The 22,935-nt window shown below is 46.1% G+C and overlaps 1 protein-coding gene across 4 annotated transcripts; it reads right to left on the bottom strand.

Annotated features, from left to right (window-relative positions):
- Positions 1 to 8,551: 8,551 nt before the first annotated feature.
- On the bottom strand, positions 8,552 to 22,758 carry TCAF2 (TRPM8 channel associated factor 2). 4 transcript variants are annotated; one of them, XM_033099279.1, is made up of 9 exons: positions 22,682 to 22,758; positions 20,440 to 21,075; positions 17,606 to 17,888; positions 16,912 to 17,164; positions 16,572 to 16,669; positions 15,402 to 15,615; positions 14,823 to 15,062; positions 13,590 to 13,927; positions 8,552 to 11,552 (listed from the first exon to the last, which is right to left on the bottom strand). In XM_033099279.1, exons 2-9 carry the CDS (start codon positions 21,060 to 21,062, stop codon positions 11,301 to 11,303), a joined length of 2,301 nt encoding a protein of 766 aa, XP_032955170.1. In that variant the 5' UTR covers positions 21,063 to 21,075; positions 22,682 to 22,758; the 3' UTR covers positions 8,552 to 11,300. The 4 variants fall into 4 exon arrangements, with proteins under 4 accessions (XP_032955170.1, XP_032955167.1, XP_032955168.1 ...); XM_033099276.1 differs by having other exon boundaries at positions 16,912 to 17,888; XM_033099277.1 differs by lacking the exon at positions 22,682 to 22,758 and adding an exon at positions 21,729 to 22,150 and having other exon boundaries at positions 16,912 to 17,888.
- Positions 22,759 to 22,935: the final 177 nt, after the last annotated feature.

Below are 22,935 nucleotides of genomic sequence, written 5' to 3'. Positions count from 1 at the left end.
GGGCCTACGTGGAAGGAGGTAAGGGAAATGAGAGAAGTGACTAAGGGACAAAAAGCGATGAGGAGGAGCGTATGTGATAGAAACACCCAAAGGAGAAGGGGGAGCAAAGTTTAATTAAAACCCAGCTGGGCAATTTGCACCAGTGAGTTTAACCCTGAGAAGGAGAGAGTGGCCTTAGAAAATGCTGTGGGAATGTGGGTTTGCTTGGCCCCTCAGAAGTGACATTTTCAATAGACATTGCAGTACAGCTCATGACAGGAGCTCAGAACGTCCCTGTGGGAACTCAGGCTTGTGTGTGCAAACGTGAACACGTTAGCTTTACTGTTTTACTAACTACTGAAACCTACATTTATTCTGCTGAGTGCAGCTGATTAGATTTCACTAAAAGAAAACAATATTGTTTCTACCTTCAACCGCAAGCATATTACCAAAGCGAATCGAGTTGACAGAAAATCAGTTTGTCCAGCTGTCCTGTGGCTCATGTTCTATCCAATCTCTTTAGCTTCCCTTGAAAACTACTTTATAATTTCATTTAAAGTAAACTTTATGTACTTTCCCCCTTTCAAACACGTAAGTCCCAATGTCTCCCTCCCTACTAGGTTATTCACATCTATATATAAATAGTCTCTAGTATTTCATTATTTTTTCAAAACCAGACTCTTCCCTTGGCCCTTTCTTCCTCCAGGTATCACGCTCCCATGGAATAGGTAGAGTGCTTCCTTACCAAGAAAAAAGTATTCAAAGCATTCTAAAGATGAGTTATCTCGACCTCTTCATCGCCCATTCTCCTGAACCTGCCCCAGTTGGGTTCCTGACTTGGCCACCCCCTGCCTTCACGACGCCACCAACATGAAGACTGATCCAAACTTCCCCTCTCCACCCTCACTTCACACGACTTCCATGAGTAGTCAACAAAATATGACTGCTGACCTCTTCTTCCCTCTCCTCCACTTAAAATTATTTTTCTTTCCCACCGTTCTATGATACTAAATATTATACGCCCGGGCTTTCTGCGTATCCCACCAGGCTAGTCCTGCTCCATCTCATGGGCTTGCTTCAGAATGTTGGCCTGCAGCATTCTCCCTGTTCTTCTCCTTAAGCAATTCAATGCAGCCTAAAACTTTGAATGCCATCTATAGTCTGGTAAGTTCTAGATTTATATTTTCAAGCTTGACCTCTGCTCTGAAGTCTAGACTCATCTATCCAATGGCCTATCTAATATCTCCTCTTTATTCTGTACTCCAGACCTCTCAAGTTGAGACACATATATCAAACTGTCTCTCTGATATTTTCCCTTCATCTTACACTTTCATTCCCCACTACGGCAGCTAAAGGCATGAAAAACTGACCGCTCAAGTCAAGAACCTAGGTGTAACCCTTGATCTCTCTTTGTCCCTATCACATCCAATTTATCAGCTGAGTCTATTCGGTCCACCTCCCTCCCCCCAGAAATATAGAGGGTCATATTTTCTGAAAATAATGACTATTTTGTCTCTTCCTTTTCAGTTTGCCTATTTTTCTTGTCCTTAATTCATAAGGACCTCCAGGGACATGCTGAAGGTAGCATTACACGTAAAGATTCTTCTCCTATTCTTGAACTTCATGTGAAGGCTTCTAACTTTTTACTACTTGAGTATAGTGCTTACTGAAGATTTCCAGTAGATACGTTCTTTGTTATAGGACGTTTCTTTCTACTTTACTGTGCTGTAACTGTTAATTATGCGTGGGTCTTGGATTTTTCAAATTATTTTTTGGCATGATCCTAAAGTTTTTCTCTTGTGATCTGTGGATTTACTGAACATATTCGATATCCTAGTATTGCATCATCTTTGCATTCTTGAGATGTATCTGTTCTCCCAATCCATTTCCTCTGGGCGTGGACAACTCCCGCGGCAGCTCTTGCTCTGTAAAGCACTTCGCACTGACCAGGTTCTTGGTTTTCTTCAACCATGTGACACCATCACCCCAGGTCTTTTAGAAGGAGCTGGCCTTCTGTTTTTCCAATGCTGTGTTAGAGTTTTAGAAAAGATCCTGTCTTTCTAGTAATTTAGGGCCAGGAGTTGGAGAGGCTGGAGCCTGTGCTTATTATGCCATCTTGAGGACAGACAGGAAAGGACTTGAGTTATTCTGATTGGTGACAAAGAGATTTGGGGGATCCTTCTGACTTAGGGGCATACCCTTGGTCCAGAATTTAATTATATAAAGCAGGACTGTGGGCAGTGATCATTCGGGAAAAAAAAAAAGTCCTCTCCAAAATTAATGTCGGCTGAAATTCAAGTCAGCAGAGAAAAAAAAAAAAGGTGTGGGAAGAAGTGAGGATAGACTGTAAAATATCAAAGGCCTAATAAATTTAATTAAAAATTGATTATTTCCCTTGAAAGTTTCCATCATCATCCCCCACAAAAAATTTTGCTGAAAACATTCTAAGTACTGAATCTTGAATATGTAAAAGGGGTGAGGAGGAAACCAAAGGAAAGTTCCCTCTCTTCCAATCTCACCACCAATATGGCCAAAATTTAAGTAGCCAGTTACAAGGTAGAAAAAAATGGAGGGAAGATTACAGTCACATTACAGCTTCCTTCTAGTTTAATGAGAGAATTTCTTTGGATTTCAGTAAATACCATAGGCCTCTATAGGCTATTCAATGGGTATATGAGTTGGGAATCCTTCATCTGTCTTGTATACCTTTATTGAGTCCACAAATACTTACGGAAAACTTTTGATGGGCCAGGCACTGTGCTGTGTATTGGAGAGAAAAGCTCTGAGAAATTCCGACATCAGCCCTGCCTTCATGAGGTGTACAGCCTAGTGAGGGAAGAGAACACGAAACAAGCATTTACTGCAAATGTGACAAGATGTATTAAACGATGCATGGCTGGTATGACTGCAGGTAGACAGTGTGCGCAGATTTTTAAATAGACTTAAAAGATGAGATACACAACCATTGGTCAGTCTTTCCCACCAGGCTCATGTCTTCCCAAAGCTGGAAAAAAACAAATTCTTTGTTTATCCTCTTTATCCAAAAGTGCCTTTAAAAACAAGAGTATGGTTTTGGAATCATGGAATTCTAGAAGTTGGGGCCTTGGTGACCATTGGCTATCTTTACTCTCCGTGGGAAACTGGCTTGTGTTATCACTGTCGCGATCTGTGTTGCTCTGGGGCCCACCCATGATGAGTAATAGTGAAAGAAGACGGTCTGTTCCTGGGCAAATCCTCTTTGAGAAAAGATAGGGGTTCCTATTGCTCCATCAGCAAGACTGGAGAGGACTTGAGGCAGGGGGAACTCTTTCAGCTGAAATTTCTGATGAGTTGAAGAAAACTCAAACTGGTAGAAGCAAAAGGAAGCAATTTATTGATTCAAGAAACAAAAAAAAGTGTGGGACTTAACCGGCAGCTGGAAGCATCACTAGATCCAGATTCTTGAGCAATATTCTTAGAGATCTGGACCTTTGACTTGCCATCGTTTTCCTTTGTGTGGGTTCCATTGTCCATCAGGCTCTTTTTGTGTGAGATAATGATATTTCAAGGTAGCCCTGGCCTTAAACAGCTCATAGAAACCATGATCTCAGGAAATAAAAGAAGAAATCATGCTTCCTCCCCTGCTTCGAAAATGGTTAGTTGATAGCCATAAACTGTAAGGTTTCTAAGTGGCTGCAGGGGGAGACAAAGAGCAATGGCGGTTGACCACAGAATCTGCAAAGTCTAAAGTTCCTTCAAGATAGAAATGACAGCCATGTGTCACTTAACAAAGGGGATGCGTTCTGAGAAATGTGTCGTTAGGGGATTTTGTCATTGTGTGACTATCATAGAGTGCACTTATACAAACCTAGATTGTCTCGCCTGCTGCACACCTAGGCTGTATGGCCTAGGCTAGTGCTCCTGGGCTACAAACCTGTGTGGCATGTTACTGTACTGAATACTGTGGGCAGTTAGAACCCAATGGTGAGTATTGGCCTATCTAAACATATCTAAATATAGAAAAGGTACAGTCAAATATGGTATAAAAGATTTTAATGAGGTTATACTCTTACGGGACCACTGTCGCATACGTGATGTGTCGTTGACGGCAATGTCAGGATGAGGTACATGGCTATACTTTCATTCCCTTGAGTAGTGCTTCTTATTTCATTTCTATAATGTGTGTCAGAAGTAGGAGGTTTGGTGGTTCCCTTTAGTGTGATCAACCACAAATGCTTTAATTGTTTTGAAATTAACTGCCCAGTCTTCTAACAAGCCAGTGGCTGTGTTGTGCTCAGGGGAGACGATACAGGTAGGGTCCTTTTTATCTTCTTTGCAACTTAAAAGTAGCCATTCCTATGTCCCTAGGGTTATTGCTTTTAAAACTTACCCGATTTGCCAGGAATTTGGGTCTCTCAGATATCGGATCTAATAATTTATAAGAATGTATGTGGTCCCTTGTCCAATGCTCTCAGACATGAGGCTAGAATTGGAAGAATGAGCAAAGCAGCCTTGGAGACAAGTCCTGTGCTTAACATGAGGTTCTTCTAGGACTCCGCCAAGTTGTTATTTGAAGCATGGGAGCTTTAATATCCTCCTGACGAGGGTAGGACAAGGTCTTGGTATTGAGGGATGTATGTCTTAGACGCATGACGCTTCTCATTAAGTACTTGCTTTTTTAATAACTAGAAGTCACCGGTTGGTTCAGTTTTTTCGCAGTTTGGATCTGGTCCTTTTGTGATTCAGCAGCCATGCACATAGTTTCATGCATGTAAAGTTCAGGCCCAATAATTGTGTGGTAGAGTATGTTGGTTAAAAGTGTGGGCTCCGGAGTCCAACGTGCAGGGCTAAAAATGTGGCTCCACCACTTGCTTGCTCTGTATCTCTGCTTCCTTCTCTGCAAAATGGGGTCAGTAATTGTACTCTGTGGGACTGTTGTGAACACAGATAAATAAAAAGCACTTATAACAGTTCCTGGCAAACACAGTTCATTTATGATTCACCAGGCCCACGTTGACATCTTGGGAAGAAATGCACTCTGCAATATAGATTTTTAGGTTCTTTGCTTTGAATGGGATTATACAAATGCACAGTATTTGTTATAACTACGAGTACCTACTTGGCTCCGTTTGTTGTAATAGTCCGCTGACTTTTCCCATATATAACTTCCTAATTCAATCCTCAATGGTTCCCAATGGCCATATAATTCAACTACCTGTTCAAACTATGGCTTATTCATGATCGATAAAAACGACGTGGCTGAGAGCAGCCTGCATGATTAAAGAGGGTGTCATTTGTGAGGGCGTCCCAGTATCGTGGGATCACATTGTCTTTATCTCATCGAATGACACAGCCGCTTGGGTTCCAGTCTCTGCAGACTCAGGAAGGCACTGAGCACTACACTTAAGTGCTGAAATTTGTTTCTCATCCTTGTGAGTGTCCTTGCATGGCTTGCTTTTTCTTAGGCCAATTGTGCTGGATCTGAATTTCTAAATGTAAGGACTAGAAGCAAGAAAGCAGAAGAGGTAGAGCGCCTTTTTTGGTTTAATTCTCCCTTCTACCTGTAATCCTTAGTAAGGAGGATTGGCTTTCTTCAGGTTATTCTTCATGAAATGATAATAAATCCAAGTAGCTTTCATAAATTTGTTAGAAGACTAACAAAAAAAAATTTTTTTTTTAAAAAGTAGGGTCCTTCTTACTGACTTCTAAGATGGAAATGGGTCATTAAACTATCCCTGTCTCAGGCTGGCTTTGAGTGCTATCCCCTTGAGGTGAGGTTGTGTGACATCTGAAGTGGGAACTAGGAAACTATACCCTCAGATTAGGTTCCTCGTTGCTCTCGAAGATGAGAACTTCTTTCTCTCCATTTGTCTGTGGTGCCGCCCACTGAACTTTGTTCTCTGGTTCTCTGGCTTGACAGGTAGTTTGCAATTTCAATTCTGATTTTTTCCCTCAACCCCATTATTTCCCAATCCATGCTTAACATTTTAAAACAGTGCTCTCTCCATTCATCGTCTTTGGGGATTTATAGAGGTGACATTGATATTATTTATGAAAAATAGGTTATTTTATGACTTTCCTGAACAAAAAGTGAGTTAGTACGGAGTTAGGTGGATAAAACGTAGGGTCTCCTGTAAGTTGAGTATGAGCACCAGAGTACCTTCCTGTCACAATGGTGACGCACTCCAAGCTTGTAAAAGAAGAAAAATGGAAGCTTTGTTAGCATGGTACCAAAAACCTAGTAATGGGACATGGAAAAGAGTGTTCTCAGAAGATAGGAAGTCATGACACGCCTGCCAGGAAATAGCATCAGCTGAAAATTAGCTGCCCTTCCTTCGGAACCTTGCCCACGTCTAAACACCTTGGCTGACCACTTGTTGGCACACTAGATACAGACAGCTCAAAATATGGTGGGAACTTTGATTTCAGGCCAGTAAGCACATCAGAGATATATCTTAGCAGGACTCAGAAAGCTCAGATTTCTGTTTCAAAGTTTTTGGTTGAGATAGCCTAGAGGCTGAAGAAATAACTTCTTGTCATAGGAAACTATGAGCAAATTTCAATGAGTGGGACAAAAATTTGAAGTAGGCTAACAGTAAGCTGTTTTTTCTACAGAAACAGAGACTACCTGATCAGAAGTACTTATATGAAGTTGCTATCTATAGGTACCTTGGCTGTCTTGTTCTGGAGTTGGAAAGCCATGTGAGAGGATTTGAATTATTAGGTTTATGTTTTGGTCTTAATTTGGCATGATTCTTGCTGTGGGATGAACCTTTGTTCCAGAGCCTAAAAACATGACAGAATCTGAGAATGTTAATTCAAAGTAAAAGTATCTTTAGTAGAGTTAACTTTGGTTGGAAATGGTAATTAATAGAGGAAAGGAATCGACATAGAGATACAGTAGAAATAGGGCTCAAGAAATTTCAGGAACTGAAAATTTGGTTAAGTAATTTTCCCCCCCACCAATAGTACAGAAAAAACTCCTGAAAATAGCTTGTAGTTTCCTCTGGCCTTAATTCTTGGAAAAGGAGGAAAAGGGTATTAATGGAAAATTTACTCTCACTCAGGTAGCCTGTATTCAGTTGATAAAAATAAAAGAATGATTATAATCACCCTAAAGGTTCTCTCTGGAATAATGAAAGTATTTTCCTGACTAAGAATAAATAAGAGGCCTTTTAAAGACCGCAAACAGGTACAACAGTTGGCAATCCATTCCTGTCTTTCCCCATGTTATACAGTCTCATTAGGAATGGACCGATTCCATAAAGACCCATAGCAAACCTGACCTGTGCCAGGCCCTGGGCTTGGAGCTATGTCACCAGCTGTCAATCAGACAACCATGGGCCCTGCCTTTACGAAGCCTATATGTAGTGGGAAAGAGAGACAGACACTAGACAAATAATTACAAATGTGATGACTGGTATCTAAGGGAAATTACTGGGCTTCCTCAGAGCATGAAGCATGGGGACAAGGCCCAAAGAAATGACCTTTAAGTTAAAACCTGAGAAATGAGAAGAAAACCTTAGAAAGACTGATACACAAATTCACATTTACCTAGAGAGGTACCATCTCTTCCCCAGGGCCACCACTAGCTCACCGCGTGCCTTTGTGTGAAGTAGAAAAGGCTTTGCAGCTGGGTCTTGGGGAGAGGACCAAGGGCTGTACAGCACCCCCTGCTGGCCCTTTGATGTGGGGTCTTTGTGTGGGGCCCAAATGGTACATGACATAGGGGTCCTCCTCCATACGACAGGATTTTATGTTATTAAATACAACACTAAACAGCACTGATTACCTTACTGATACTTAGCCAATAGATAAAATATATGGTAAAATTATTCACATTTCAAAAAGATTTCAGACCATTCAAGTGTAAGGTCTGGTTGAAGGTCATTGAATACATAGCAGGAAAAAAAAAAAGGACTGTTCTAATTTTCTATGGAAAAAACATATACATATGTATATATATGTATATATATGTGTATATATGTATATGTGTGTTCACATACACACACACACATATATATACATATATATATATCCTTTATATCTGAAACTATAATTATAAAAAAGGACATGTGTTGAGTTGAATTTCTTTTTCTGTTTCACTAGGGAGGAAGCCCAAACACCAGACATTTCTTTACTGTGAAGTGGAGGGAAGATCAGACAAGGGCAAGGAATGATCCAGGAGCACAGAACAATCTAGACTGAGAAAGTGGGCCACATTAGCGTAAATGAAATATGTGCGTCACGGCTAGAATAAAGAAAGCAAGGGAGACAGTGGCATGAGACAAATCTGGAAAAATACACAGGGACCAAATCATGGAAGACCCTGTTAGCTTGTAAGCCGTGTTGAAAATCTGAATATAGTTTAAATTTGTTTGGTTGAAAAAGTATCACAGCTGTATATGGCAGAAAACATAAATGGTAAAAATAAAATATTAGAAAAGAAAAACAACAGTAGTTTGCCTAAATCCTATTCTCTCTTCACCTCCCCCACTCTTTCAGTCCCACTCTCCCTAACAGACTATTTCAAAACTTAAAAAAAAAAAAATTTCTTCTACTGTTTTAGCTGTAAATAATATGCTCACACCATTCAATTTTTATTTATTACACAACTTTCAAATAGATGGAAAAGTTGAGGAATGAACCCAACTGTTCTTTCACTGAGCTTTAATAATGAACAGTACCTGGCAATCTTTTTACACGTTTCACTCCAGTTCTCCAGTACCAAAGAAAATGTGTACTTCCCAGTCTATCCAGTAAAAGTCAGTGGCTGGCACTTCATCAGCCTGGCATGCGCTGCCCTCTCATCATTTGAACCAATCAAGTGTCAGAAGGTCCAGACGATCACATGAGCCTGGTCTGGATTCTATGCCCACTCCTTCCAAACCAAGTGGCCTCTCTGTGTTGAGAGTGGTGATACCAAAGGAAAACTGGTGGGGCTTTTGCCAAAGTAATAAAGTAGCTGGTGGGAGGCCGCAAAAAACAAAAGACAAAAAAAAACAACAAAACACCCATATCCTGTACACGTAATGACAGGGCAAAAGTATATAGTCTGAGGGAAACTGTAGGTACAAGTTCCAAACCTGGACGAGCTGTATTTAGTATTTATCCTGTTATGTATAAATAATTTTCTAAGAATAATTTCTCTAGACTTAGAATTATAAAATTATAGAGGTCAACATCTCAGAAATCATAGATTATCCCAACCATTGGCAGCAAATTAGTTTTTGTGTATTCAGGAATACATGGGGAGCGTCACAGTGACAATGAACTGAATTTAGAAACAAGTGGCAGAGCCACAGTCGGTGTAAGAGAAAGAAGAGCTCCAACTTCCTCTGCAGAGTGTGGGGAAAAGTCAGATTTTGTCCTTGTGTCTATGGCCACCTATAACACCTAGCATTATTCATCAATTTACCCCTCAACTAACACCAGTTCTGGAGTAGAATTGCCTGGGTTCAAATCCTTTTCTCCATCTACCGGGAGGCTAATGATGTGCTGAGATGAGAAAATCAGGTAGATAGCTTTTTGGAGGTTAAATTTGATATTTAATAAAAACTCAACAGTGAAGGATAAATCAAACCTCCGCTGAACTTCCTTTCATCCATTTTCTAGGTGGATTTTTGTTTAAATCGTAAATCATTCACTGAAGATAAGATCCACATGTTTTTTTTTTTTCATTTCTGTGGGCTTTTCAGTCAAGCCAACTCTTCCTCTATTAGCTTTGTGACATCAGAAGTTGTTTAATATCCCTTAGTGTCCGTTTTCTCATCTATGAGGTGGGAATAATAATAGTATCTAAATCAGAGTTCTGTTGCAAAGATTCCATTAACTCAAAGAAAATACCTCCCACAATACCTGGGACATAGCGACTGCTCATTCATTATGTGTTAGGTGTCATTACTGCTCTTTCAATTAATATTTCCTGAGCACCTTTTATATGAAAAGTACCTGGCCAAGGACACTAGTGAAATAAAAGGAAATTACCCTAGAATTGAGAGATGTGCTGATGGGACTCAGAAAAAGACATTCCCTAGGTCAGTTCTTTCAGAGGAGCCACTCTACTCTCAACAAAGCTCATGGATTGATATTCAGTACAACAAAAGTATGCTTTAAAAGTAAGCTGGAGCAAAATGGCTAGTTGTACATCCCATTAATCCTGGAGACAAGTCTAATTAGAACTCCACCCAACCAAAGAGCAGGGATGGGCTGGAATGAGATTATGAGAAAGTTCCGGGGATGCTGGGTTGTGAGTGAATTAAGTGATTGTGGGTTCATTAGGTCTGCTGCACCCAGTAATCCTGTCCCAGAGTGAAGCCTGCCACATCCATGGACCTCCCAGCACACCTGCTGTCCACGGACAGCGTCCCGATTCCATGGCGACCAGAGGAGTCGTAGCCTGTTTTGTTCTAAGAACAAACAGACTATAGACTCGGTAGGGTTGCTAGAGCGACTTCTACCTTTGGCTGAAACAAAAATACTGGAAGATGGAACTAACCAAGACCAAACCCCAAAAGCTTTGTAACCTCCAGTTGAGTTCACACCATTCTCTTGAGTTTACACCGTTCTGTAGGTTATACACAAGAATAATTCCAGAGGCAGGGGAAAGGATATAGATGGGCTAGGATCCTGACAACTATCGTTGATACCATGTCTGGGAAAGACACCGATAGTCATTCCTCTCCCACGAGGACTGAATGCTGACCTCAAGGTGGCCAACCCTGAAGTAAGATTCAATTTGTAGGTTGTCCGCACGAAACTGGACAGACGGGCCACTGTAGGACCTGGTGAAGGCTTAAGAGTACCCTGTCACCAACACCTTCCCCATCATGGAGCCACAGATTTTTATCCCCACGTCATGGACAAGAATGCAGAAGCACAGAGGCGTTAGTGGCTTTCTACAGAACCAAAGCTGGTCCAGGGTTCTCTCCACTACATCAGCCTGTCGTTCTTGCTGTTAGAAAACCTCTCAGAGCATAAGAAATGAAGAGCCTTGCTCAGGCTGGCAGGGGCGAGGGAGTGATACCAGATTATTATGGTAATCCATAATCCATGGTCTTTAGAACTGTTGGCCACAAAGAGAAGCCAAGAGCCTGCAGGACCTCAAGATGCCAAGAGCAAAAATCTTCCACTAGCTGATGAGAATGGATACGCAGAGTGAAAATACAAAGAAGCACCAGGGCATTTTCCGGAGAAAGTTGGTTTCATTTTGTCTTAAACCTTAATAGCTGTCCTGAAGACAGAGTAGGAAGTAGGATTCAGGCTCAAGGTACACGAGGCCAGGCTCATGGGTGGTAGAGCGAGCGAGGGGCCTGCTCTCCTCCCACCAACTCTGCACAGCTTTACACAGTGTGGACATGAACCTGCATGGGGTTTTCCCGCCACTGAGGCAGACAGGCCAGGCTGTCAGCCACTTCCTTCTGGACAGGCCAGCCCCAGGCCTCAAAGAAAGGAACTAGATTCTTCTGCACTTTTTCGGAAAACTTCTTCACCCACAGATTCATCTTGCCAGCGTTGTCTTTGGGGGTGTCACGGAGCGTCTGATACTCAGCAAAGAGCTGGGTGAATGGCTCCCATCCAAAGGCCTCCTGGAGCTGGGGAGAGAAGGAAGGGGCAAAATGAAGTGTCGGGGTTGTGAAAGAAACTGCAACATGCACGTTCAGAACATTTCATGCACGGTGATTTCTGCCCCTTCATCGTTCGTTAGCTTCACTCCTGTTATTTGCCCGTCTCCTACCTGATCCCTGCTCTCAATACAATTGTATTGGCTCATCCCACTTGTTGGCCACAAAACGTATACCCCCTGACTCTTGTAGGGGACGTCCTGGGAACCTAATATCTGAAGAGAGGTAAACACTCCATAAATGACACTTATTGATATTATGTTTAATTTAAAAAATTATATCCCTAGGTCCTAAGTGTTTTCCTAGGTGTCAGACAGGTTTGAGCCTGTCTGAGTGACTTGAGAACCCCTCACTTCGTACTATTTGGGATGACGTCAGAAGAGGGCAGTAGAGCTGAATTTTGACCGGTGACTTAATAGACAAGATGTTCAAGCACGTTTCAGCCGCAGGAGGAAACATGGGGAGGCAAAGAAGCCTGGAACAGCAAGATGTGCTCCTAGCGGAAAGCAGCTTGGTATCCAGGAGGGTAATTATGGAGGTGTGAGAACCGGGAGATGGAGCTGGATGTGCTGGTGGAAGTCTGATGGCAAAGGGCCTTCGCACCCTGCTAAGCAGCCTTGGCTTTATTCTGCATGGAAAGGAGAGCACTTTGAGGGTGTTCAATGCGGAATATTAAGGTTGTTTTGGAAGTAGAATGGAAAGTGGGTTGTAGGGGTCGAGACAAGGTGCTGGAACAATTGAGGAGTCTTCTGGAATTGACAAGGAAGAGTAATGAGGAACTGAGCTGTGAGATGGGAATAATAGCGGACGATGTGATGGGGAACAGACCTCTCGCAGGTAGAGGAAGCAGGTGTCTACCTGTCCTGCTGCTGAGGCTCAGTCTCCGAGGTGATAGGTGTCTCCATAGCTTTTGCAAAATGATATTCACGGCTCCCCGGTAAGTGGGTACGTGGGGAAGGGCAGAATTAGGGCTGTAACTTCCACTTTGGTGGCAACCTACCATCTAAGGTGTGTTTCCTTGTACACCTTCGAACTGGCTATTTAAGAATACAGAACTGATGCAATGCAAAGGTATGTCATTGACAGTCACTCTTTAGAAAAAGAAAGGGTATGGCAATACAGGAGCCTGGGGCTCATCGTTAACTCTTAATCTTAGGTTCTGGGTCCATCCTTTACATGTCATTTTGGACAGGCTGCTGCAACGCCTTAACTTAGTATGTGTCCCTGGAAAAAGCAGGCCATCCAACTCCTATCTGTCGTGCTAGATGCACAGCTTAGGAGGTCTGATGTGGAGAACAGCTTTCACTATTCCAAAACGTGAAAATTCAAAGCCGGATTGGGGGAGGAAACGGGGCCTTGGGTTTATTTCACAGGCAGTCGACCTGGGTCAGGGCTTTCTCCCACTGGATTGGTTGGTTGTTTATTTGTTCTAAAAACAGTTTTGGTTCAAGTGGGGTGATAAGCATCTGAGAATATCACTGACAGCTGGATCTCCTACCTTCTTGTCATGCAGTTGTTCCATAGACACATCACCGTTAACATGAAGGGATGGAACATGCCCTTGACCCATAAAACCAAGATGAGGAAAAAAAACAAAGCAAAACAAAGCAAGGACCATTTCTGGAGCACTTATTAGGAGACCCAGGAAGAGCTGTGGAAGAGCTGTGACTCAGTCCTGGGAACGTCTAACTCATAACTTCTGCTCTTGACCGATATACTGATAGGCTGTATTTCTCTCTCTCTTTTTTTTTTTTTACAATGCTTTTCATTTCCTCTTACTTATCATCATAAAATCACAGGAGGCAAGTGGAACAGGCATCCTTCTCTGCATCTTAGAGATGTATAACCTGAGAAGCACCACCATGCAGCCTAGTCTCCCGTATCCAGGGGAGGTAGTGGGCCCAGGCTGGTGGGGGTGGTGCAGGAGGTGGAGAACTCCTGGGATACAGGATGCTATATGACAGACAGGTCTCGTGGACCCCACCTCCATGAGTTTCAGCTCCATACCTGTAGATATGTTTCCAGAGCTGTCCACACGGTCCAGTTACACAGGGGGGCTCCCTTCCCTAGGTGCTCTTTGATCCTCTTCTCTCGTTTTGGTGGGCTCAGAGCAGGGTGGGCCTGGGCCCTGGGGATGCCAAGGACTGTCTCATGCACGTAGACTGACCAGAGGTTGCAAGTGGCTTCAGTGGTGTGTGGGGGGAACTCCCACCCGTGCCTCTGCTGGTTGTGGCCCAGCTCGTGGATGGGTCCCCACAGACCACGGCTTCTTATGCTGCTCTCATTGATGAGCTCCTGCACCGACTCCAGGTGGCACATGATGGGGTACCCTGAGTGCATCCAACCTGGGAAGACAAAAGGAAGAGGTGAGGATTGGGGGGGGAGGCCCAAACTCATCTCCTTTCATTCCTCTCCACGGTGTAGCTTTTGCTCACCATCCCGGCTGCCCCCAGTAATTCCAGAATCTCTGTGCTGACTGGAAAGTCGATGGCTTTTTTTTCCTGAGAAACTGAAGAGTCCTTACATCCCCTCCCAGCCTCACACTGGTTATGCCCTCCTCGTCACTCTGGCCCTGGAGAATAAGAATACACTTCACACAGCCATTCTCGCTGTAATTCCGTGCTTCGTTTGTGTGTGTGTTTCCTATGCATGTTATTCTGTGACATTACGTCCTGTGTCTGAATCTGAGATCCTCGAGGCTAGAACAGTAGGACCCCTTCTTCTCCAATGTCAATTGCTGTTGTCCAGATTCTACTCTTTTAACAGAGAGAATCTTGTCCTTTTTTTAAAAAATAAGAAAACTGAGGTCCAGAGGAATTTTCTCCATGTCGGAATCAGATTTCCTTATTTTTCTTTGGGTGCTCTCTTTCCTCTAGACCATTCAAGACTTATCATAAACCTCTTTACTCCCCCTTTTCATTGCCAACTACTCTGACTTATGTTCGAAGCAAGTATTTCTATGTTACCCTCTCCTTGAAACAACCCTTATGGTCATCTATGGACTCCTAGTACCATTTTCCCTGAGATTGTTCTACCAACTCTGTGAAATCTCACCTAGTAGAGAGAAATGATTTGCCTCTTCACATATAAACATCTTTGCATCCCATCAAGGTCCACGGTTCTTATGTCTTTTTACCTTTACTGGTAAAATGACGCCGTACACATATTGGACATTAACAAAAGGCAGAATAATAAATCAATGGTGTTCACCGACTAGGGGCCCTTCCCCACAGCACCCACCAGCCGAGATCTGCACGTCAGCAACGATCCTCTCGGGACGGAGGAATGGGAAAGGCTGGGCCGCCAGCCTAGCTATCGCCTGCATCATCTCGTCCCAGAGCCGGAGCACGGGCTCGGGGTCCCCCAGGGCCCGCAGGTTCGTGGTTGGCACCGTCAAGATGATGTTGTCTGTTGCCAGCTCTCCCCAGGGAGCTGGGCTCTCCTGGGTACGCCTCTTCCACTCCTCTAGGGATGTCTTCCCTGGGAATGAATAGCACAGACGCTGTCACCCACTTCCCCAACTTTCCCTTGAGCTGAAAAACACAACTTGAACTCCAGGAGGAGGACCCTGAAATAATGAACTGTTATCATGTGGGTCTCCAGGCTAGGCAGTGAAGGACAGGCTTCCAGACCCTTCCTCTGGTTCTTCCCTGAAGTCTCTGGGGACACGGCATGTTCCATGTCTCCTGCCTCCACTCTCACCTCGAGCACTTCCCCCTCCTGTCCACCCATCCTTCTCTCTCTCCACCTTAGCAACCAGCCCCTAACTACCGTGGCGTCCTCGGTGTTGCCTCTTCCCCCAACGTTCAGTCCACTTACCCAGCTTGTAGTACGGGGCAGGCACAGCCCTCTGGATGGTGACGGGCATGGGGCCCAGTTTGCTGCCCTTGGGCACGATGACGTAGAGAAGGCCACCCCAGAGACAGGAGACCGACCGTTTGGTCCTGTCCATACAGCACTGGTGAGTCACCACAGGGGCTCGACACAGCTTGCCGGCCTTGCTCAAGTCGTCGGTGTGGCAGCCAACCTGTACCTGGAGGGGTGATTCCACCATGTGTTGGAGGAACTAGGTCCCTGTGGGGTGCGTGTGAGGTTGAGCGCGGTGCGGTGTGGCTGGCGCATATTAGAAACACTTCAGCTTCCTCTTTCTGTGAGCTCTACATGGACACCTACGAAAATGCAGCACTGCAAAGGTCATATGGACTGAAAGGCACACAGAATCATTTTTCCAGGGATGAGAACAGCTCCTGAGGCTGATACTGGTGGGGTACCCTGGCTTCTCCTGGCAGACCCTAAGCGGTCGGGTGATTCCCATGCTGGGTTTGGCCTGGGGGGATGCTGTGTGCCCTCCCTGCACAGACAGGGGGCCCATCCGGAGGCAGCAGGGTCTGGCCCGAGGGGAGGACTCAGTCTCTCTGCGCCCTTTGCCCAGGGCTCCCCTCTTGGTCACATGGTCTGAGTGCTGTGTTCTCTGGTGTCTGGGACTTGCTTTTCTTAGGCTTACTGTAAGCGAGCTCCTGAGAGGAGGCTGACACAAGAGACTCTGAGTGTGGAAGGAAGTGACCCTCAGAATTGAGGCAGGAGGAACTTGAATTCCGCACGTAGGGCCTATTTTTGGGAATGATCACATGGGAGGGTAAAGAGGTAATCAGAAAGGCGGGGGTGCGATGGGGACAACGGGTAAAGTCGGGAATATGCAGGGGGCAGGCCCTCTCCTCACCCCTGGGATCTCTCCACATCCCTGTCAGGAGGCCAAAATCACCATGCGTGGAAATCTGCAGGCTTAGGGCTGAGTGCTGGAGCTGATCATAGAGCTCTGGCTTCGTCATCATCACTCCCTTAGGCACCCTGAAATTTAGCTGCTTCGTCTGTGAAATCTGTAAAATGGGCAGAGTACTCTCTTCCTATGCCCCTGTAGCAGTGCTGTGAGCGGGACGAGTGAAGCCACCCAAGGCTTTGGGATATGGGCAGTGGGTGTTCTGGCCTTACCTTCAGGCCAGCACAGGCTGCAGCTTCAGACAGCGAGACTTCTGCGTTTTGTCCGTTCAGGAGGTAGAGTCCAGTGCTCACCCAGGACTCACCGTGGCCTGACAAAAGCCATCGGAGAGTCAGAGTTCTCCCCGCACCTGGAGTCTCACAGCCCCCTCCCCCCCAGAGATGCAGCCCCTCCTAAATCCTGAGCAGAACCCCAACCCATCTTCCCGAAAGTACCTGCTGGAGAATGGAGCAGGCCTGCCTGAGCTTCAGCACCTGCGTTGTCCCGGAAGCCCACTGACCCCACCTTCCCCAGCTCCCGCAGTGCTCCAGGCACTCTCCCCTCACTCCATACCTGGGTTGCTTCCATCCACCTCCACAGTGACAGGGAATTCTGAGTGGCAGGTCCCAGTTCCCGGCCCATGTGCCAGCTGAGAGCAGTCGGTCCCAGAGCGTGCCAGCTCCGTGGCCAAGCAGAGCACTGCGGCCTCACAGGAGTCACTGGCCAACGGGTTTTCCCGGCTCACGGCTGGGAGGCCTGACAAGCGCAGCATCTTCCTCAGGAGCCGGTGCAAGGATATGTAAGCGGGGACTCCCTCTGCAGGAATCTGCAGGAAAGCGGCACCGTCCACTCCCAGTTTTGCTAGCCAGCCCTTTTCCAAGTTCCTGTCCCCCCGGGTCAGGACAGCCTGGAATTCAGACAGTGCCTTGCGGAAGTGGTAGCTCCGCATATGGGGAGTGGGGACCGGGAAACAGCCTGGGTCAAGAGTCCTAGGGAGGATGCTGAGGCCAAAGCAGTTGAGGATGATGTTACCAGGGAAACCAGCCAATGTGGAGCGGCCTGGGTTCTGGGAGGCCCACCACCAGGCCTGGCCCCCGATTAGCAAGCCCCCTCCCTCGGCCACAAACTCCTGCAGCTGCTTAGCTTCCTTGTCACTGTAAGCCACACAGCAGTAGACACCCAGGCTATCCTTCAGATGGGGTACCAGACTGCACTGTAGGCCATGCTCTGACAGTAGGACATGCAGGTTTTTTAGACTTGGGTTCACCCCAATTTTGTCCATCTGGCCTCTGGCCAGCCAGCGCACAGCATTGAGCAAAAAGGGCCCCATCTTGGGAGCACAGAGCATGCCCTCGTGGGCAGCCAGGACCACACGGCCCCGGCCATAGCGGGCAGCGGCCAGAAAGCAGCCGAGGGAGGCATCTAACCCCAGAGGGAAGGCCAGCGCCCCGTGAACCAGCAGCTGCGAGGGGATTCCTCCCGTCTTGATGTCCAGCTCTGAGATCCCTTCCAGGAGTTGATGCTGGTCCTGCGTGACGTCCTCCCCACACCTGGAAAGTGACATGGGGAATAAAGGGGTTACAGTCGGTCAATGAACCACTGGAATGAGCTTATTGAGTAGAGAAATCTGTGCGTGGGTACAAAGATTATACAGTTCATGCCAGTCTCCTCATTTTTACTAGTAACATGTAGGAGTTTAGTGCATAATACCATTTATTTTATTGCGTCTAAGACATAATTTTTCACCTTTTCACAATTGATGGCATATCATTGTTTGTGCTTTGTAGTCCTTGTAGAGGCTAATTGACTTCTTTTACGTGAGGCGTTTGGTGCTTAATTTGTTTTCTTCACTCTGAAATCCCCTTTTTCATCTCATTCCGTCTCTCGTTTTATTTAACATGTATTTTTAGAAAGTTCTTTTGTAGCTTGAAGCAGTCTCAGAAAATCTGCTTCTGTGCATTGGGTCACATTTTTCTTCCAGACGTGACTGATTCTGTTGTCTTTTCATACTAAACATCTGTCTCTCTTATATTTCCCTTTTAAACTTATTATAGTGTTTGTATTTATTAATAGTTATTATATGGATTTTTTTCACAACTGGCATGGGCAGATCTTTTGCATGTTCTGATATAGGGCGGGTGAATTCTCCATAGTGTTTTTTCTAAGCCACCCAGGACCAGTTTGTTTCTACACACACACACATCCATATCCACCTTCTCAAATTATACTGAGGTCTGTATATTGTTTCTTTCCACTTTTTTATCACCTGAGATTCGTAGCACTAAGTGAAGGGCAAAGACCGGCTGGGGCCTACTGTCCTTGGTGGGGGCCGATCCCTCCACTCTTTGGGGACCTAAAACTAAGCCTATTCTACTCACCAGGGATAGAATGCATTGAAGGGGTTCAACCCACCATTATGCTTGGAAGAGGGTACACGCAGCACCCCTTTCTGTCTTCACCAAGTCCTGAAGTAACTTTGCTGCTCTGCTGGAACACTTGAGGGTTGTTTTTTTCTTAAATGTCCACTCACCCAATTTGCTCATTCTTGTACAACACGAGAAGGCATCAGTGATCATTCTTGGATGTGCAGATGCTGCAGCACACCTCAGTCACCTGTCTCTCCCTCCCGTCCATGCTCGGCAACTTCAGCATCAGTATCAAAACCTGCCAGTTCAGCTGCTTGCTTCTTATGTTTCATTCACGTGGTCAGATTTGGTGGAGAGGGTGATTCCAGGATCTAGCCTCATTGCACACAATCTTTAACTGGAAACTCTACATTTCCGGATCTTGGATATGAAAACGGAATGGTGCTGCTTACCAGCTGGGAGTCCTCAGACAAAGACCTTGCACTCTGGGGTTGTGGTGAGAAGCGAATGAGGTAACGTCATCTTCATGAGATGCAAAAACATAAGCAACCAAGATGTACTGACTTTTATATGAGCAGCTTTTAATACGTTCTAGACTTTGTGGGTGTGAGGATATTGAGCTACTGATCTGAGATTAACCGTTTCCCCAGACTCTTCTACCCTGTTTCACCGAAGATAACACCTAGCTGGACAATCAGCTCTAATGTATCTTTTGGAGGAAAAATTAATATAAGACCTAGTATTATATTATATTATATTATATTATATTATATTATATTATATTATATTATATTATATTACATTATTATTATATAAGACCCAGTCTTATATTATAGTAAAATAAGACTGGTTCTTATATTAATTTTTGCTCCAAAAGACACATTAGAGCCGATTATCCGGCTAGGTCTTAGTTCCGGGGAAACACTACGTCTTGGTGTTAAAGCTGCCGGTGACTTGGGATCTGATTTTGCATATAAACGTAACTGCAGTGTCTTCCTCGAGTATACAAACCAGGTGTGCCATCAGCTCTTGCCCGTGGGGATAGCATGAGCCAGAGGAATTGGTGTTTAGAGCCGGCCCCTCCCCTGACAAACCGAGCAACTCCCTGAATGAACTCCAGAGCCTTCCGCAGAAATCTGAAGTTAGCAAACCTGCTAGGTCAGTCCAGAAGGTCTTGACCAAGACTTGTTGGCAGGAAAGTTCACCGAAAACCTCCGAGGGGACATCCCCGTGAAGGAGGCAGGAATCTGAGCTGAGGGCCTGGGCCCCACATAAGGGCCTTCTTAGACTTGAGAGTTGATTGGGTCGGTGAGATCCAGATGCTTTTGGCTGAGGCTGGAAGCCCCTGAGACTCAGCAACCCCGGCAGTATATTCCATAACCTGAAGCTGTCTGTAGTCTTAACACCAGTACACTAGGCCACCCATTCTCTTCTTATGGTTTTGGATGAGTAGTCATTCATTTATTTGTTCATTGATTTCTATAATCTACAAATATCTGTTGCTTTCTTGCACACACCAGGCGCTGAGAGGAAAGCAGCATACATGACAGGCCAAGATCATTGCATTCATGGAGTTTTACCTTCTGCTTGGCAAGACAGGCACTTACAAGTGCACCGGGGGGGTATTTACAGGTGTGATCACTGATGTTTAGGGAATAAATGGAGAAACTGGAAGGTTAGTCCTAGTTTCAGTAGGGTCATTGGGTAGGATTCCCCAGAGGGACACATTACTCACCTGACCTGGAGTGGGATCTTAGGGACCTTCTTTGACACCTTGAACCGGCCTGTGTCCCCATAGGTGTCGGTGAAGTACACTCCGGCCACACTGGTCACCTGGTTCCCGGGGAACCTGGATAGCACCTTGTCACGACCATGCTGACTGGCCCAATACCAGGCCTGGCCTCCGATGAGCAGGCCCCCTCCACATTTCACAAACTGGATCAGCTCTGCAGTCAGGGTGTCTGTGTAGGCATTGATGCAGTAAACCCCCAGGGGGTCTCCCGGTTCTGGCTGAATCTGTGCCTCAACCCCAAACCCCTGCAGGGTGCATACTAGTGGCGCCAGGGAGGGGTGCACGCCAACGGGAGCCTCACGTGAGGGACAGAGCCAGGCCACCGCATTGCGAAGAAATGGAGCCAAGCCGGTATCCAGCAGATAGCCCTCATGGGACAGCACCACCAGGCGGCCTCGGCCATAGGAGGACGCAGCAATGAGGACCTGGCCCATGTCATTCACCATCACTGGGAAGGAGGCCTCTCCAATAAGAAGGAGTTCACAGGGGATGGGGCCTTTGGGGACATCCCAGCTTGTCACTCCGTTCATAAGGGCCTCGAAGGCAGCAGCGGGAGTTGTTGCCATGGTCAGTTGGCTGCTGCAGAGGAAAGCAAAGACTCAGCGTGGTCAGAACAGATGAAGGAGTGCGTGAACACACAAACAACTAACCGCATTCAGATGAAAATCATTTGATGGGTCCCCACTATGTGCCAAGCACTGGGGATACAGGAAGGAACGTGGCAGACACAGTCCCTGCTTTTATGAATCTAGTATTTTAGAAGGGGAAGGACAATAAATTAATAGGTAGATAAACGGATAAAATGCAGCAGTGAGTAACTGTTATGATAAAAATAAAACATAGTGACACCTTGTTCCGGGCCAGGTACACAGTAAGCACTGAGAACACTGGCGCCTTTGTCCCTTTGCTGCCCTTTCCACCTTCCTCAAGTGACAAGGTCTATGGAGTAGATGCTCCAGGTATCAATGCCCCTGCCCCGTAGCACACCTCTGACTTTGGTGGCTACCTGAAGTGCTTTCTGGAATCTCCAGAAGGTCCGGGAGGGACGGAGTTCCAGCTGCCCACAGTGGGAAAAGCTCAGCAATGTGGTCTCTTCACTGCCTTCCCTTCCTTCCTTATCTCCTGCTCGCTTCCACACTCTGGCGTTCTGCACTTTCTTCCTAAGTAAACTACCTGCACTCAAGTCCCTCTACCAGGTTTGCTTTGGGGAAGAAGAATCTAAACTAAGATACCTGAGCACAAGGCTTCCTTTGAGGCCTTCCGCCCTCTCTGTTTCCACATGCAGTCAGCCACTTCATTTATTCCTCTTCCTCCACCGGATCTCCAAACGTCAGTCCCTTTCGTGTCATTCATATTTACACAAGCCCATCTGGTTTTACTTCCCAGGGTGTGGTCTCATCTACAGTGTTTTTCAAGCTGTCCTACTCACAGTTCTCCCTACTGACAGCCCTCCAATTTCATCCACTGCCATAACGCAAAAGCTGAGTGACTCACTCTGGATTCTAAGGCCTCCAGGATCTGGGCTTTCCATTGTTTTCTAGACTTTTTCCACGAAATCTCTAGTTGGCGTAGCCTCCCGGAGCATGACCTGTATTTCCTGTAGAATTCTAGATTCCAGCTCTTTTTTTTTTTTTTTTTTTAACTTCCCCTTCCATCTCCCACCTCTTTCTCAGTATTGCTCTCAGGTCAGTGAATTCACAAACGACAGCCCATCCCCAGCTGGAGCGTGGAGTGTGTGGGTGTGTGATCTCAGCTTTGGGGTCCGGAGTGAGAAAGACAGGGGAGAGGTCAGGCAGCCGAAGGTCAAGTTCCTGCCAACATCTCTGAGCCGACAAGGGAAGTCTTTCACTAATCTGGGCCTCCCTGGTTTTACAGGAAAAACAAACACAAAACCCAGGAGATGAGCAATGTCCTCGGGACGCCGACCCCAACTCCCTATAGCTCAATGCGCATGTGCGCACACACGCATCTTTGTCAAATTCTTGACTCACACATTCAAAAAGGCAAGAGAAAAGCGTTTTGAGACAAATAGTAACTAGCGAAACAAAACGAAACAAAAACCTGGCCTACGAAAAGAGAGACACCCCGATGGAGTGAACGTTCTCGGGCCCACGTCTGGCACCTCCGGGCGCACAAGTTGCCGGGGGCTCGGCCCACCCACTACGCGCTGGGGTAGAAAACTCACGCTCGGGTCGTGCCGGACGGCAGCGCTGGCTCCGGAGCCGGGGGCTTAGGCCAGGGTGTGGCGGGGCCGGTCCGGGCCTGAGGGGCGGGACGAGGGGAGGGGAGGGGAGGGCCTTGTGTCCCGGAGCCACCTACCTGCCATCCCTCCCAGGCAGGCCACACCTTGGGCGGCACCCCGGACTCTCAGGGCGCCTGCGGGGTGCGTGTCCGGCTCCGTCCTCCTCCTCCCCCCTCCCGCCCCGCCGCATGGTCCCT

This window comes from Rhinolophus ferrumequinum, chromosome 26 (assembly GCF_004115265.2).
Source record: "Rhinolophus ferrumequinum isolate MPI-CBG mRhiFer1 chromosome 26, mRhiFer1_v1.p, whole genome shotgun sequence".
In the NCBI taxonomy this organism is placed as follows: domain Eukaryota; kingdom Metazoa; phylum Chordata; class Mammalia; order Chiroptera; family Rhinolophidae; genus Rhinolophus; species Rhinolophus ferrumequinum.
The sequence above is the reverse complement of the archived record's forward strand: the minus strand, read 5'-3'. Positions and strand labels throughout refer to the sequence as shown.